At 44.5% G+C, this 17182-nt stretch overlaps 1 protein-coding gene across 1 annotated transcript in view; it reads right to left on the bottom strand.

The window, feature by feature from the left end:
- LOC146835039 (cytochrome P450 4B1-like) overlaps window positions 1-17182 on the bottom strand; it is a 393192-nt gene that overhangs the window by 230711 nt on the left and 145299 nt on the right. Inside the window, exon 3 of the mRNA XM_085602700.1 lies at window positions 2350-2394. Within this exon, the coding sequence (XP_085458826.1) occupies window positions 2350-2394 (45 nt within the window). The remainder of the gene's footprint in view (window positions 1-2349; window positions 2395-17182) is intronic.

The raw sequence follows: 17182 nt of genomic DNA on the forward strand, positions 1-17182 counted from the left end.
TCACCAGTAAAGTGTATTAAAATATATTTCGCCCAGTGAATGATGTCATAACAGTTCTCATAGCAGTTCTCATGAAGGGAATGATTTCACAATAGATCACCTAGGGAATGACCTCTCATAAAGTGGATTATCTCACAACACATCTCATGCCACGCTAGCTCTCACCAAGTGAGTGATGTCACTGGAGTTTAAGAGGTCAGTAATGTTCACAGTATGTCTCACTGACAAACGACGCCACAATAGGTTCATTCAGTGAATGGGTCTCAGCTAATGACTGATGTTAAAATCACTTTTTAAGAAGAGGTGTGGCGCAGCGGCCAGGGTGCCTGACTCCGGGGTTCAATCACGGTTCAATCCCCGGCACCGGCGGCAGGTTAGGTTATGCAGGCACGACATGCTTTCCTGCAACATTCATACTTTCTAAGCAGCCCGGGACATTGGCGGCAGCTTCTTTGCATAGGTCTCGCATTTACGATAGTTTGAGCTATTGGCATTGTACATGAGAATGCCAATAACTTAAACATTCTCAAATGCGAGACCTATTGCATTGCAAATGCGTGTTCTTTTCTGTTCGGAACCAGCTGGCGTCTCCAAGGTGAGAAAAAAAATATATATACCCTTTTTGCCTTCAAATGGGGCAGATTGGTTGGACTTACACCTAGGGCTCCAAGCTCATCGGGCTATTGGTGTGAGGTCTCTACCGTCAGAGCCAGTGGGGTACTGCTTGTGGATAGAGCAGGCAAACCCCTAGTTTGGTGGTCAGCGTGCTTTGCGACATTTGTGGCAGAGTACCCTATCCGTCAAACTCTAAGTTAGGCCCCAAGCCTATCTAACAGAAATGCTTTGGCAACAGTAAATGTGCTTTGTTGACAATGTGTAGCGCATACATTAATAACAAGAGGATTACTGCAGTTGGTTGCTTAAGACAAAAGGTGAGAATACACAACACCAGAAGACCTGCCGATGTGAACAACAATCTTAGTGTGAGAAGGGGCAGTGCCTTGGAGGGGACAAGGGCTCGTGAGAGAAGTACCCAAAAGTCACTTTTGCCCCCACCCTGCCCCCAAGGCCGCCCTCCAAAAAGTAAAAAGCTGGATGAGGCTAGAGCCGATGTCCTGAGGTGTTTTTACAACCCCTTGATGGATGCTAGGTGTCCAAAGCCTCAGAAAACAAGCTGAATTCCCCATTTACAGTGGTTTTCAGCTCGTTTTTCCTGCCAACGTGTGATATCGACTCTACAACGGGTGACTGTGTGATGGGAGCCGATACTGTGCGTAACACAGTGCCACCGCGTGAGTTGGCAGGCATGCACCACCATTAGCAGTGTCAGTTTATCAGTCCATTTAGTCCCAGGGTGGAGTGGATACTGCACTGCATCAGGGAGTAAGGGTATTATTTGGACATTTTGCCTCCATCTATAAAAGGTTATAATGTTGAAACTGAAAAATATATATATCACAGCATACCTGGTTGCTTTCAATGTGGAAAAATGACTCAGTGCAAGGAAAGGTGAAGTCACTTAGAAAATTGACCTCCATGTACAAGACATCTGCTACATAAAATGCGGACTTCAGTCTGTTTGTGGGAATGGGTTCATGTTAATAAAATATAAAGGCAAAAAATCATTGAACTCTGCACTGGTTGACAATGAAGTGCAGCAAAGATTGAAAAATTTGGAATTAGGAGTAGAGCATTGCTTCCAAAAGAAATCAGCAAGAAGGCTGTCCTAAGGAAAAGTATATAAACTGCTCCACTAAATAGAATGGTGTGTCAGATTTCTTTACATCTAACCTGACAAAAATACCGGATCTCTCAGTAATTCTATTTGAATCTGCTCTAGACAATTAGGGTAGTCTATATAAGAGTTACAGACTCATAGGTACATTTTATTGAACAAATTCACATAATAAGACATGTAAAAGAATATACTGTATAGTAATAACCACAATTATATGACATTTATAGTAAATATGGTTATTATTGCAACATTGATATTGTGACTATGGGCTAGATTTATATTTCGGCGGATGGGTTACTCCATCACAACGGTGACGGATATCTCATCTGCTGAAATATAAATCCCAAAATAACATAAAATAACGTGCATTTGTAAAGCGCATGCTCACCACTACGGGTATCTTGCCACTGAATAACAGATGTTTATTGTTACCCAACTCAATGGTACTCATTTTATCGACCTCAGAAGGATGAAAGGCTGAGTGGACCCGCCGGGTTTTGAACCTGTGACAATAAAGTCAATCAAACACAGGCCCCTATAATAGATGCATTAGTCCACTAAGATATCAGATCAAAATATATGTTTCAGAGATAAAATAGGTCAATACATACCGATCCAAGGAACTATAAAATGGTAGGACATGTCCGATTTGGGATCTGTAAAATGAAAACCAGAGTATGAAGAAATAATGCTGCCAATTGTATCACAGTCAGTTCATTCAGCAGTGAACCAGGCGATCAAAGACAGCTTAGTGGCAGCTGTCCTGGATCAATGTGAAGGAATTGATAATCTTCTGTATTGGCTCACAATTAGTAGGGAAAGAGACAATACTTTTTCACATTGCCAAGTTAAGGGGAATTAAGAAAGAAGATAGAAGTTTTTAGATGGAGACAAAAACAAAGGCTTAAGTACAGAAAAGCAGCCATACATTTTTCAAAATGGCAGGACAAAATATGACAAAAAAATAGATATGCAACTTTTTAAATTTTTTTTATTAGGAAGCGGTTCTTTGTAATTCATATTTCCATTAAATTAAAACTTTTCGAATCTTGCAAAAAGCTGTCTGAAAACTAAACAAAATACAAAAAATAGACGTACAAAGCATTTTTGAAGTCACAAACAGAACTGGGCCGTATGAGACCGCGAAAATGCTTTTTGTGATGAGGAAAGCCCAAATTTAGATTCAGTAACTTGTTAACAAATTGCAATTTGAGTTTTGCGATTCGGTATTTGGAAGGGGCATGTTGAGGGCGTTCCTTCCAAATAACGAATCTGAATGGTATGTACAGATTAATATTCATGAGGTAGGTCTATTTGCGACCCACTAGGAATCACTAATTAAACTCACAAGAGCTTCATACATTACAAATAGCGATTTCCTAATTGCATTTCGCAGGAAATCGATATTCATCACTTTAGTACATCTAGCCTCAGATTCTTAGGTAGGAGTATGGGTAAAGCATATTGCTCAAACTTAAAGAGGCCATTTAGGGGAGAGAAAAATATATTAAAAGTCTCTTTACCCAGTCCTGCATCTCTTACGATAAACATTCTACAATGTTGCTTTGTTTAACCCCTTCGCTGGGGCGCGAATTCCGCCGCAGCGCTGGGGGGTTGAGGGGTGAGCGCGGCGCCGCCATGCTCATGACGGACCCACGCCGTCATGAGTCATGGGCGAGCTGTGCTCATGACGGCGTGGTTCCGTCACGACTCCGCCCACTCTCTATTTCACCCGCACAGGCGGGGAATTAGTGCCGCGTGGGAGGAGCGGCCACCAACGGCCGCAGCATGACGGAACCCCTCCGTCATGAGCACACGCCGCCCGTGGCTCATGACGGCGTGGTTCCGTCATGAGCACGCAAGGGGTTAACAATGTTTGCCTTTGAGATCTATTGTGACGTCCTTCAGTGAAAAGCTCCATTAGGACACAAGTGAAAAGTTCCAGCTGGACTGCTCATACTGGAGCAAGACAAAATGAGTTTGCATATGGCTGATCTGCCTAGTGTGGGCCAGTGGGTGAAAAATAATGGAGTGGAATATGAAACAAGCTATCCTGTCACAGATAAGTTTCTCAAGTGTACACTTATGGGACAAAGTATTTGTCAAGAAATGGGAGGATACCTTCATCTATAAGTTTGAACAGAACTCAAAGCGAAAATCTGGCAGACATAAGTGGAGTGTATTATTGGCAAGAGATGGACCGGAAAAGGCCCAAATAAATGCTTTACTAGGTATTACGAGAGAGGTGAAAAGTCAGTTTGGTAGTCCTATTCTCATCGAAAGATTGGAGGAAATGGGAGGAAACAAGATATTTATATAGAAAAAAGTGTCAGGAAAAAAAACAGCTTTTAGTATCAACACTTGATAGAGACATGAGTTTGGTTCCACTAAAAAAAGAAACAACCATTTGTGATATATGAAATCGGACCACGACTTGCGATTATATGGCGTATTAACTATTCAGTGTTAACCACAGTGTGTGAGCATTGCACATTGTAATATGGAGTGAAAGGTGGTGGTGGGTATATGCATCTGCCAATGTGGCACCTTAAGAATTGGCTATTGTTCTTCTTTGAATGTCTTATTATTGCTGTAATTTATCAACATATTTTACTTTTGTGTAAAAATGTGCCTCTTTGAGGGGCCACTCCCATTTTTTGCATATTTATGAGGATATTTTTTAACTCTACACACTGGAGAATTGCTTCCAGTTGTCAGTGTAGTGTTCTGAGATCAAAAACTTGGTAAGATTGGCTAATCCCCAATAGACATATTTAACTTTCCAGTAAGGCCACAGTATATGAGCAAGGTAATATACCAATGGCATGGAAATTAAATGTTAGCTGTGGACTGAAGCCAATCCAATCCAAACCAAACAGCTTTATTTGACAGATTAGGTCATAAAAGCGCTTACAAAATACAGATGAATAGTAGTGAAATAAAACCTCTGCGACAGTGTGATACATAGCCTGGATAGAAAGACAAACAATGGTAACCTTTCTGTTGTTAAAATATGTACAAATATCTTAAAAATTTATAAAATCCCATAAAATAAAACAGTGTAAAACATTTTGAATTTTACATTATACAGAGCATTTTTTTAATTTGACACTTGATTCAGTCCGACATCTTCTGTTGTAACTCGATTAGGTACAGTCAATCACTGCCTCATTTATCCTGGGCTAGGCGTAGGGAATTGATCTTATTGCCCACGACCACCCTAAGTATTTTGCCATCGCTATGACGATCGTTACTGATGTGTCAGAACGCAAGATTCTTTCGGCATCACTAGCCCTTCTTGTCCCTAGAAGCTTCCAAATTAGTATCAGCCAGACACAACGTGGGACATTGTAGCCAGTACATGCAAACAGTAAGTTAGCCAACGATTCTATTCTTGGCTTACATACTGGGCACAAATCAACACTGGATTTGTTCCATCTAGCAGTAAATGCTCTTAGTGGTAGTTTGCCTACCCTGAACTGGAAATACAGTTTCCGGTTGTAGGAGAGTGGCATCGACTGAATAGTTGCCCCCAACTTTTTGCTGATGTTTTGACTGTTTTATGACTCTAGCCAGGCTGTGGCCCTGCTATCCAGGACCCCAGCCTATCTGCTTCCTCTCTTAAACCATGTGAGTACCCTAGGTACAAACCAATAGGATGCTGAGGATACCCTGGCAGTCCCTTGTAGATGGTACCCTAGGTACCCAGGGCATGGGTCCCTCAGTAGGCCTACCAGGGCTGCAGCACTTATTGTGCCACCCTGGGACAGCCATACAAAATGACACCACCAGACCACTACTGTAGTCTGGGTAAGGTGGTGCTAGCACCCCTTACAGGGATATAGGTACCCTATACCCCACCCCATTACAACACATGTACTCTCATAGGTCACCCCTATGGCAGGCCTTGGTGATCCTACAAGGCAGGGTGCTGAGGTATGTGTGAGGGGGGACCCCTACCTGAGTAGGGCCCCTCTGCAACCTTCGTAAAATCATTGCTGGGTTGTTTGTAGTGTAGCCATACATATACTCTTAACCGCATTATAAGTATATCGTGATAGCGTGATAACTTGAGAATGGCTACACAGAACCATATTGTGTTTGGTGTCAAACATGTAGGAATCATACCCCCAGTCCAGCCATGGGCACGAGGGCATGATTCCCCCCGCTAGAGGGGCGATATGGGAAAAGCGGCAGAATTTAGACACCAATTTAAAAGTGCACACGTATCACAAAATGGATGCTACCAACCACCCACACGACTCTGGCTGCCTGTTGCTGGGGAAAATCCCAGCCTCGGCAGCTGGACAATAGGGCTCCTGTGGCAGGGAGGTGCCAGCACCTCCCCAGACAGGATATGTGGATTGGAACTGGGTGGGTGCACCTAAGGATGCCTTTCAGAGTTGCACGTAGGCAGCTACAGCGCCTAAATTCTGCATACACCGCTTGGAACCAGTTCAGGGGCATCCTGCCCCTCGTCCAGGCGGGAAACACACAAAGGGGAGAGGGTGTAGCCACCCTTTCCCGCCTCACCACTCATTGGTGGACACTAATCTGGACACTCCCCTAATCTTGGGGATAAAGGTGAATAACGTGGCCCCAGAGCCTCAGATTAATCTTGGACTTCACAGACTTGACCTTCGACGAGCTGCTGCCCAGCTGACTGAAGAAATCTCCCTTGGGGTAAAGGAGTTACCCCCCTGCTTGGCAGGCACCTGAAACACTGCAAGTGACCTGGTTGGAACTTCGCTGCTCCTGTGGACTTCGTCGACTTCCAGCACCCTTGAGGTGGGTTTTCTGAGCATCCCAGAGGCCAGTGAGTGTGCTCAACAAGTTTGAGCACCGTGGACCACGTGGGTGCCGAGATCTTCAATACCCCAGGACACCGGTGACCTCTTGCATAGCACACGACCCTGACCAGTGGGAAAGTTGTGCTTTGGCCCGTTATCGAGCCAACCACTCTACAGCAATTGTGCCAAAGACCAGTGCCCTAGCCCCCTCCGGTGGCCCGTGGGTGCCCTTTTACGCACTCCAAATTGCCGCCTCCCGTGGTCCCTTATCTCTCAACTTGCGGGCCCTAGCTGAGGTCAATCTCGACATTTAAGAGTTCCCCTGGTTGCTTCAGGCCGGCTCTACAGTCTCTTCAAAGGAGACCTCTCACAGACCTCGTGGGTCTGCACCAGTAGCTGATTTGTTCATCTTGCGTGGGTTGCGGTTGCCAAGGCTTAGTGGATCCAATACAGACACTAACACCGCAGCAACCCTCATCCGATGTGGGACAGTCGCCCTCCAGAAGCTGGCCTTCCTTGAAGCCTCCTGGAGCCCGTGGCTGCAGATCCAAGCTACACTTCTTTCCACTTGAAGCACCCAACATTGAAGGGCTCTTTCCTTTGAGCTCCCTGGTCACTTTGCCGTGACCCAGACTCTGTCCCCTCTGCTTTCAGGTTCTTCTCTACAAACTCTACATCTTCAATCTTCACGGCATCATCGACGCTTTTGGCTAGCAGCAGTTTTGCACATTTTCCCATTGAAAATCAGCCCGCGACGCAACATCGAAAACGACCTATGCACCCGGCTTCCCTGGGGCCGGTAACAGTGGTACCTCGGTACTCTCGTGGTAGTGGGCTCCTCAAAAGCTTAACTCTAAGTTTTTAACTTTGAACTCCTGCTAGAAGTGTCTTTAATCTGTTTAAATCAAACCGCGACATTCTCCATAGGATATAATAAGGATCCCGATAGCAGCTATTTCCACTGCACGCGCCTCCCGTGGGTCCCCTTCCTCATAACCTGGGGTGGATTCTAAAGGGGCCAGCGATCCTAAATGCCCTAGGCATTGTCTGTAGAATTGTCGTGGTTCTTATACCACTTTTTTAGTATATGGTTTGGTCCCCCCCTGGGGCCCAATGTTAACAGTGCTATTTATTGTATCTATCAATGCTTGTTTGAATTGTAACTTTGCCTTAGCCTCATAAAGAGACTGTGGGATTCTGTCTAGAACAAATACATATATTTTATATATATACCTGTGTGGAATACTCTTTCATTTGGTCATTCAAGAGGTTATCTATGGTAAAACAATAAGCTTAACACTCCTTCAAGACTTAGCCTGAAGGCTGCTCTCCACAGCTACCACTAGGATAGCTTTCTTTAAAGGTTGTCTTTTAAACCTATCACCATAAGAGTCGAATTGGACTGGTGCAAGGTGGCCACTATAACTAGTGACCAGCATATGCCAGGCCAACTTCTCACACCGGTCAAGCGGTTTTGTAACTTCATCCCAGTATGACTCCAGCTTCGGGATAACTTTGCATTACAGAAAACGTCCAGTTAGGGAGGATGACTCATTGGTTCTAAGTTTATTATACTGGACCTATTCCCAATATTTGTCTTGGAGTCTTCTTTGTGGGGAATTAGAATGTATTGGGTCCTTCCACAGTGAAATCATGCCAATGCTAGATAGTGTGTCTCTAACCGCCCATAGCCATTTTATGTGGTGGGAAGTGTCGGCCCTTATTAGGTCTTGAAACCCTGCAAGTTCGAGTGTAGTCCAAAATCTCTGCCAGTACAGGAGGGGACGCAGTTTAGCTATGACTGCGATAGGTTTCCTACCAAGGTCGTACAATAAAGTACACATTGGGGTACATTGTGGTAACCTAGCGATTTTCCTCAAGAACCTATTTTCTGAAGATGTAAGCATGGATAGGTTCTCGCACCCCCAAAGTTCTGATTCGTAATGGGCTAAGCTGATAACTTTTGTGTTATAAATCTTGAGTGCCGGTCTAATGGCCTTAGTGTAAGAGGTGTTATGTTCCGTATGTAGTGCCCCCGACAGTTGCCTATGTTTAAGGGATGCCAAGCCAATCTGATGGTTCCATTTCAGATTATCCTGAATGTTAACCCCTAGATAAGTGAACTCTTTAACTTGTTCTTGCGGCCTATCGTTCATTTGGATGCCCCCCTTATGGGCCCTACGTGTTAAAGGCCATTAATTTTGCTTTCAACACGTTGACCTTCAAGCCACACTGTAAGCAGAACTCGTCAAGGATTTTTAGGTCTCTCTGGAGTCCGCTTGGGGTCTTGGATATGATCAATGTGTTGTCCGCAAACATTAGTATGGGGATTTCTTTGCCTTGGGGCATCTGTAGGGATAGAGCTCATAGAGTTCACTATTCCATTGATGCATAATGAGAATAGTGTCGGTGCCATCACGCATCCTTGGCGCACAGCTCTTTCAACAGGGAATTATTCAGTAACTTCACCCTGTTTGCCCCATCTAATTTTAGCATTGTTGTCCTCGTGAAGTCTAATGAGGTGTGTCAATAATTCAGGTGGCATCCATAATTCTTGTAAGGTATTCCATAGTTTGGCACGAGATCGAATGCAGACTGAAGGTCAACAAAAGCGGCGTACAAACTACCCTTGCCCAAAGTCACTGTCTTCCAATAGAGCAAGACGAACCTAAACACCTGATCTATGGTGCTAGTAAAAGCCCGAAACCCTGCTTGCAGTGGAGATAAGACCTTGAACTCTTCAATCCATTCTTGTACTTTATGGAGCACAAATCTCCCCATTACCTTTTGCATACAGTCAATTAAACTGATTGCCCTGTAGTTCCCTGGGCATGATTTCTGCTCCTTTCCAGGATTCTGGAATTGGAGCTCCATGGGCGATGGCATTAGTCAACAGGAGCATGTATCGGCACCATCTTTCCTAATCATAGAGAAAGACATCCCCAGGTATACCATCTGGCACAGGCACCTTTCCTGCCATTATCGATTTGTCGTGTCGTTTCTGTCTCAGCCCTACTAAAGGCAATGTCCTGGTAAAATATTCTGGTGATATCACCCTCTTCTTCAGCTGCTGGTTCACCCAATCCTTCTGTGATATATGGTTTTGGGGCTGCTGGGCCTGTCCCCCTCCATCCCATCTGTATGCATTCCAAAACTGTTTGGAATTTTTCATGGCGCAAGCCTCCCTTAATTCCTGCCATTTTTTATCATCCCATTTTTTCTATGCTTTTGTTTGGGTACCCCTATAGGTAGACCTAGCTCCTCGAACTGCTATGGGGGTCGCCTACTTTGATGGCTGTCCAGAGGCACATGTAGCACTAGGGGCATTCTTTCTTAAACCAGTGCCCAACTTTCTGATTTGGGGCCTTTTTGTTTCTGCCCAGTTTTAAAAAGTGAGTACGCAGATGTGCGAAAAATGTATTGTGAATGCTCGTTGATTGGTCTAGGGCAGTGGAATTTGCTACGCTGTCTTCTAGCTCATTTATAGCGCTATCCATACCCTTGTTGATGCTATCAAGCAGCTCAGGTGTTTCTATTATTTTTACCCATTTAAGACGTCTCATGTCATTAGATGGAATAACGTCACTTGGGGAATATTCGTTTCCTGGTTGGATATGTACCTTGTGCCTACTTAATTCCATAGTCACACAAGGGGTTATGGTCACTTTCAAGCCTATCTCTTACCAGCATGTCTCTAAGGGCATGCCATGGTTCCAGGCTCATCAGTACATAGTCTATCCTGCTGGCACTGTAACCATTATTGAAAGTGTTAGCCCCGGATCTTTCAGAGTGTGAGCGTCCGTTTATGGTCCGCAAGCCCATTTCCATGCAGATATCATTTAATTGAATGACCACATCGGATCACTTCCTTATAAGGTCTAGCTCCAACTTTGGAATGTCCCACTTATTATCTTCGTCTGTGAGGTGACATTCCTCCTTGGTTAGGGGCTCAAACGTCATGTTAAAATCCCCCGCAACTATGATATTCGAGACTTCCTGTTGTGAGTCAAGGAGATCGAGAGCTGCCAAAACTCCAGACTTCTTCCCTCTAGTACCTCTAACGTAAACATTATAAATGTCTATGTTCCAATGTTCACTCGTTTTCAGTCTAACTGCCTGGGTATTGTGACTGAGTTGGGAGTACCTGTATGTTTAACTCGATAGATTTTGTCACACCCAAATGGTCAAGCCCCCAGATGGCCTCCCCTTTGCTCCCTTGCTTGCCGGAATATGATAGTTTAGATAACCTACACAGAAGAGAGGGACCTCTGCCCAAGTTTCTTGAAAGAGGTAGATGTCATATTCCTCTATGAATGAGTGCCACTCGGGAGAACACATCTTTGTGCTCAATCCTGCGATGTTCCAGGACAGCATGGAATTCTTGGGTGGGATTGTGCGCAAAGACGGTAGCCTTGGTAGGTGAAACGGGAGGAAGGCTACCCCCCTCCAGCACGCTATCTATCTGGGAGGGAAAAACCAGATTAATCTTTGGGGATTGCGCCTGCTCTACAGTAAAATCCTTAGGGCACACTAGGTTGTCACTAGTAATAGGGCTAGCTATTGTGCATTTTTGTTGTTTTGGTGGCGATGCTTTCCACAGTCAATTGTTATCATCAAGAGTAGAGCTTCCCTGTAGACTGTGTAGCCGGTGTCTGGGCAAATGGTCACTCCCACTACTCATGGGGGAGCGTCTAAACTGAATTGCTGAATGCGCTGGTGTAGTAGTACAAAACTCCAGTGCAATACGTTTCCACTAGATCTGCACTTTTCATGATAAGCTCGATACAGTGGAGCTGGTGGTTTAATGAAGATAACCTTTGAGCAACTACTTTATCTTCCTTTATCACTGAGCGACATCCCCTTACATGTCTTATCCAGTGGATAGCTTTATTTGTTAGGGAGACCTGTTCTCTATGCCTCTGCGTGGATCATACTTTGGTACATTTACCATGAAGATTCTATTGGGGCTAGATGTGTTCTTTTCTCAGGGCCCAGGCAGGGAACCTGTCTGCAGTTGTTCCGTGCGTGGTAAAGTTTTCTAATGGGCGATGGTTGGTCCCTCATTACTGCTACCTTGTTGGAATTGGTACGATTACTTCCTACATAATGTGGTAAGTGCTTCATCGTCGGTGGTAGTGTCTTTTTTATATTTGGCTTTACCTTGTCTAGAGGAAGGCATACCCTACTAGATGTGGCGTTACTGGCTATGGTGGAAGTAGCCGATGCGACCAGTGAAATAGCAGGTGTGGCACCTAGTGAGCATACTAAGTGGCTACTTTCATTTACGTATCCATCCCTTCCACGGATTGGATCTGATACTAAAGACTTAACCATTAAGGTTAACTTCTCTATCATGCCTTTCATGGACCCCACTTCTAGTCTTAGTGTAGTGACTAATTGGAACATATTCTGCCATTCTATGTAGGATCTCGACTTTGATTAGATGGTATCAGTGGAGTCTGAGCCGTCGAAAACCTTTCACCCCCACCTTCGTCTTTATTATCTTGGTCTAACAGGGGCTGAAATCTATTAGTACAAAGTACTATAGGGTCTATGTGTTCGGTATTAGGAGATGGCTTGGTGTTTGTATAGAGTGCTCCTGTAATATCATCTTCCCCATCGTTGTTGTTAATTACAGATCTTTTATTATTTGGTTTCTTAAACATATTCAGAATGGCCAGTTTAGGGGGTTGGCTCTGCCTGGGGGTGTTTTTGTTACCAATTGTTAGTGTCATGGGTGTAGATTCTAAGTTACCCTCACACTTATTAGGGTATCTATACAATCCATTACACAATTACTGCCTGCCGTTTATTGTGATTTCCTAGCCTTTTTCCCCATATTACCCCGACTTGCGCCAGCCCCTCTAGCCTCCCCCCCCACTTCCCCACTTCCTTCCAGTGTCTTCCTTTTCCCCATTGACCTAGGCTATACTGTCAAGACACTTGTGTACTGGTCCTACAAACACGAGTATTAGGGCCCTACTTAATTTCAGAGTATACTTTAGCTTTCAGACACCAAACAAATTGTAAAGGTAGGAAGGGAAAATAATAGAACAGGTCCAAACAGGCAGTTCCTTAGTAATTACCAAACTCAGAAGGGATCACACAGTATCACAGTACCTTTATGTTCACACCGTAAAACGGTTCTGCTACCTGGCCACAAGTGACAGGGGGGTGGCCCTGCTCTGCCTCTTCCTGGCAATGATGGGAAAGGATGGGACTGCCCTTCACCCAGGTGAGTCCTGCGCCGCCCCTGTGCGATTTTATGCCCCTCCTGGCGCGTCCCTGGTGCCGGCGCAGCGTCCCTGGCGCAAGGTTTGCTGAGTGGTGCAGTCACCTACCTCCCAACTGCAGCAAAGATGGTGGTGACAGGGGCAAGGCTGGACTTAGCAGCGGCGAGCTCACGGGCTCTGCAGGCTCCCCTGTGTTCAGACAAAATCAGGCTCCCGCGCCGCGTCGGCCCTGTGCGTTTTTAGGCACCTCCTGGCACGTCCCTGGTGCCGGCGCGTCATCAATGGCGCAAGGCTTTCTGGGAGGTGTAGTCACCTACCTCGCAGCTGCAGCAAAGATGGTGGTGACAGGGACGAGGCTGGGGCAAGCTCACAGGCTCTGCAGGCTCCCCTGTGTTCAGGCAAAATCAGGCACTGACTGAAGCAAACTTTGTGCCATCCTCCAGGCAGACAAGGAAAACATGGCTTCAGGCCAACATGTGCAGTCTAACTGCTGTGGCTTTTAAACCAATATGCAGACCTGTCAAAATCACCTTTTGGCAAGAGGGAACCCTCATTTTAAATATTAAGTACGCCAGTCATCCCTGCAAGGCAGGGTGCCTATTGTTTAAAAGTTGAGTATATGTAAGAAATTCCGATTGGCTTGTTCCTACAGTAAGTAGCCTGTAAAAGCTCGGCCTGTGGCTTGTTCCATGAGAAACATTTAAGTACTAGTAAAATGCTATCTTTGTATCCTTGACTTAGCACAAGATACAGAGTCCATTCAATAACTACTTTTAATATTTACTAAAAATACACTTTAATAGTGAAGTTGGATTTTTGATAACTATAGAGGAGAAATCCCAAGATATATTACAGCTCCCCTGAACCTAAACCCAGTGACACCAGTCTGGTGTGGTTCAAGAGGAGGCGTAATGCTATTTGCCCTAGACACACCACGGATGGCCCTTCAGCTTCCTCAAGGGTAGAACCTGTCAGCCATGTTGGACTCTTTTAGTTTACAGTAAGGCAAACAGGATGGGCTGCAAAAGTTGGAACGTCTAAAACACTGGTCAGGGAGTATCCAGGAGTCCTCCCCATCCACTGGCTAGTAAATTGCACAAAAGTGGCACCTCACCCAAAGCTCCTCAGAACACAATTGGACTGGGTTAGCAGAAGAGAAATATGCTTACTGTGTGGACACACTAAGTGTTGGACCTGCTGCACGTTTAGCCAAATCCTTCAAGAGGCCTTTACCTGGAGTGACAAGTTGACTAGTGGCAAGTCGATCCAGACTGGACCTTGCTGGTTTCCTCTGTGGGGCTGGTTCTTGGACTCTGTGATGTCCCTAAAGTCCTGGGAGGCTCAGATGTAAACTAACTAAGAGGAGCTACTCTAAAAAGTTGGAAAATGTGTGACCTCTCGTGGATAGAACTAACCACCCAAGGAGCAACCTCGTCGGGCAGGAAAATCTGGTTGGTCTCTTCTGATTGGGACCAAACTTTGTAGCTTCCTTTGCCACCAGAAAGAAGACTTCAGACCATTGAGATCTGTCTGGCTACGGTTCATAGGCTTGAGGTGTTTCAAACTCCAAAAAAGAGACTAAAGGCATTATATAGAGTTTGGCTGACAGGATATTCCATCACAAAAGTGGTGGATGTCCCATATTGCACATGCATTATAGCCTACAGCACTTTAGACATGGCAGACAGGATATCCTCCTGTTTTTGATGGAGTATCCCATCCCCAAACTCTTAATGACACCTAAGTCCCAATGGAGAAATCTTGACCAGGCGACCTTACAGAAAGTATCCAGCCCATGAGGACTTTAGCAGGCACCAAATTTGAATTTTCCACACTCCGAGCTGTTCTCGCCAAAACCAACGGTTTTAGCGAGACCTTGTCCAACAGGTACGCGACTTCACAATGAATTTGTCAGATAAAGTCTTCAACCTTGCCACGCTGGACGGCTTCGATTTCAAATATAAAAATGTAAGACAGAAGGTAACTATTTTGACTATGCCGTGTACTAGGCTTAGCTAGCCTTGGTGTCATTGCGGCACGCCTCAACTGGTGTCTAGGTCCCGGTCTATAGCACCCATAGATGCTATGTTGTTTCATGAATTTTAACTTAAAAACTTTTTTTTAAAATCATATCTATGGTTCCCCTTATAGGATATAAATCATTTTAGTGTCACTTTTCATATTACACTTTCCTTAACTCTGAAGAATTGGCTGTGAAATGTATGTTCTTTTTTTTATTTTGTACTTTTTACCTAGTTTTGTTCTGCTAAATACTTCACATATTTTCATTAAGTTAAGCCTGCCTATGTGCCAAAGCAACTAGGGGAAGAGCACTGTATTTATTGTACTTGTGTGTTGGACCAAACAGAATTGTGGGCTTATTGCTTAGGTAGGGCTCACATACTCCCCCACTTAATAACCCATTTTGTTACAGTCCTTCAAATTATGAATATTTAAGAACACACTTTAGCAGCAATAACATTTTGATCAGAAACGTTGTGCATAGGAACCGTGGTGAAACAAAGGCAGCAGGAGGGGCTGGTATGCTGGACGAGCGACCGGTGTGCTGAACGAGCGGCGGAGCGGAAGGGGCATGGGATCAGGGGGGGAAATAAAACAAAATAGAAAAAAAAAACTTACCTACAGCCATCCGCATCGCGCTCTTCTGCTCGTCTTCAGGAAGGCACATTCTCCCAGAATGCTCGGCGGCCAATCTTGAAGCTGCTCTCACATGACAGCAGCTTCAGGATTGGCCCGAGCACCCTCGATTTGCGCTCCGGTGCAGACTGAGTCTGTGCTGCTCTGTCCACCCCAGCTGCGTTGCTGGGTCGAAGAGAACTTTCAATTTGCATGAAGTTCTGGCCGGTCACATTGCTTGTGACAACCAGGCCCTGCCCCGAAAACTCGGCAGGAAAGGAAAAATAAAACGCATGTTGTTTTATTTTTCCTTGGCGATGCAGCGAGCGCAAGGTACGTGGTTTTATTATTGTTTTTTATTTCATTTTACCTATCCCGTTGTCTGTCAACCCATTCCACCCCCCCCCCCCCCCACACCCAGTCTCACCGCTCTTACCTGTGACAGCCGCTCCTGCCTCTGCCATAGCAGAGGTGCCACAGCTGAAAGGCAGAAAATATATGGAGAAGCAATAGACAGTCAGGTTAGTGTAAAAGCGTGTGAAGGCATGGATCCCATTGGCAGAGGCAAACAAATATATGAGATGGAGAAACATATTTACATCAGAGGTGTACATATTAACAAAGTGGAGCAGGTATCCTTCTTGAATTTTAGGCCCTCATGGCGAGTGCCTCTGTGTTTGGAATGATATCTGTCAGACCTGACAAATCCAGACTCTCCTGGGGTGGAATTTGTTGAGTCAGAAAAATAACATCGGATGAGCAGGTTGTCCATGAAAATGGGGAAGAACATGCAGATCTCGTTGCCTAATGCACCAAAATCCGCATGTCCCGATAATTATCTGGCATTTTTTTATACAATAAAGAAAGCTACAGAAGTGCTGTTAGACGTCAAACTCCTAATTGGGATATGTGGGGTAACAGGAGCAGATTACGTTATCAGTTCCGACAAATGATAACCAGGGGTTTGTTACTGATCACGTGCGACAATAACCATGCAATTACGTTATTTAAAAACAGCAATGTTATCTACAGTATTTTGAGGTTAGTGCAATAATGTTTTTTAATATATAATTTTCGAATGGAAAACATTCTATAAACTATATATTCGAAAAAAAATATTTACAAACTAAAATGTAAGTAATGCATTCGAATACGATTATTTCCATCATTTGCCTCTATATAAATTTATTAACCTGCTCTTATATAGAATCAAATTCGGGAAATAAAATTAGCCAAATTAAAGTAATTATAATTTAAATACTTCACACCCCTTGTCCCTGTATAACTTTTATAAACCGCACTTTATTTAAAAGATTTTATTGAATTTTCTTAAAACTAGCAATACATAAATAATACATAAGGTAAACATTAATACATAAAGTGGCCTAAAATAATGCACAAGGGGAAAGTCTTATAACAGTCCGGAGTTTAGGATTGCTCTAGGAGACTTATCAAACTTAAAAATAGGCAGCGAATTAGTTAAGAAAGGTAAGAGAAGATATGGAGTGAGAGAAGAGGGGGAGCCATTAAGTTGCTTATATTGTGGCCGTTGCGCACCAGTCGTTCATAACGCACCAGTTGTTCGTTGTGCAGGGTTGTAGTTTATGAGTGTTAGAGAGACAGCCACTGCCGGCTGCTAGTGTATCTATGGGAGGGGAGCGCACTGGCGCTTGTACGAAATAGCGGTGTACATGTAAGGATGTTAAAGGTGGGTTATTTGAGGTGAAGTAATTGTCTAACTTGTCCCAGATGGGTCTAGATGGAGATCTCCACGGTGAGTGTTG

This window comes from Triturus cristatus, chromosome 4_2 (assembly GCF_964204655.1).
Source record: "Triturus cristatus chromosome 4_2, aTriCri1.1, whole genome shotgun sequence".
Taxonomy (NCBI): Eukaryota; Metazoa; Chordata; class Amphibia; order Caudata; family Salamandridae; genus Triturus; species Triturus cristatus.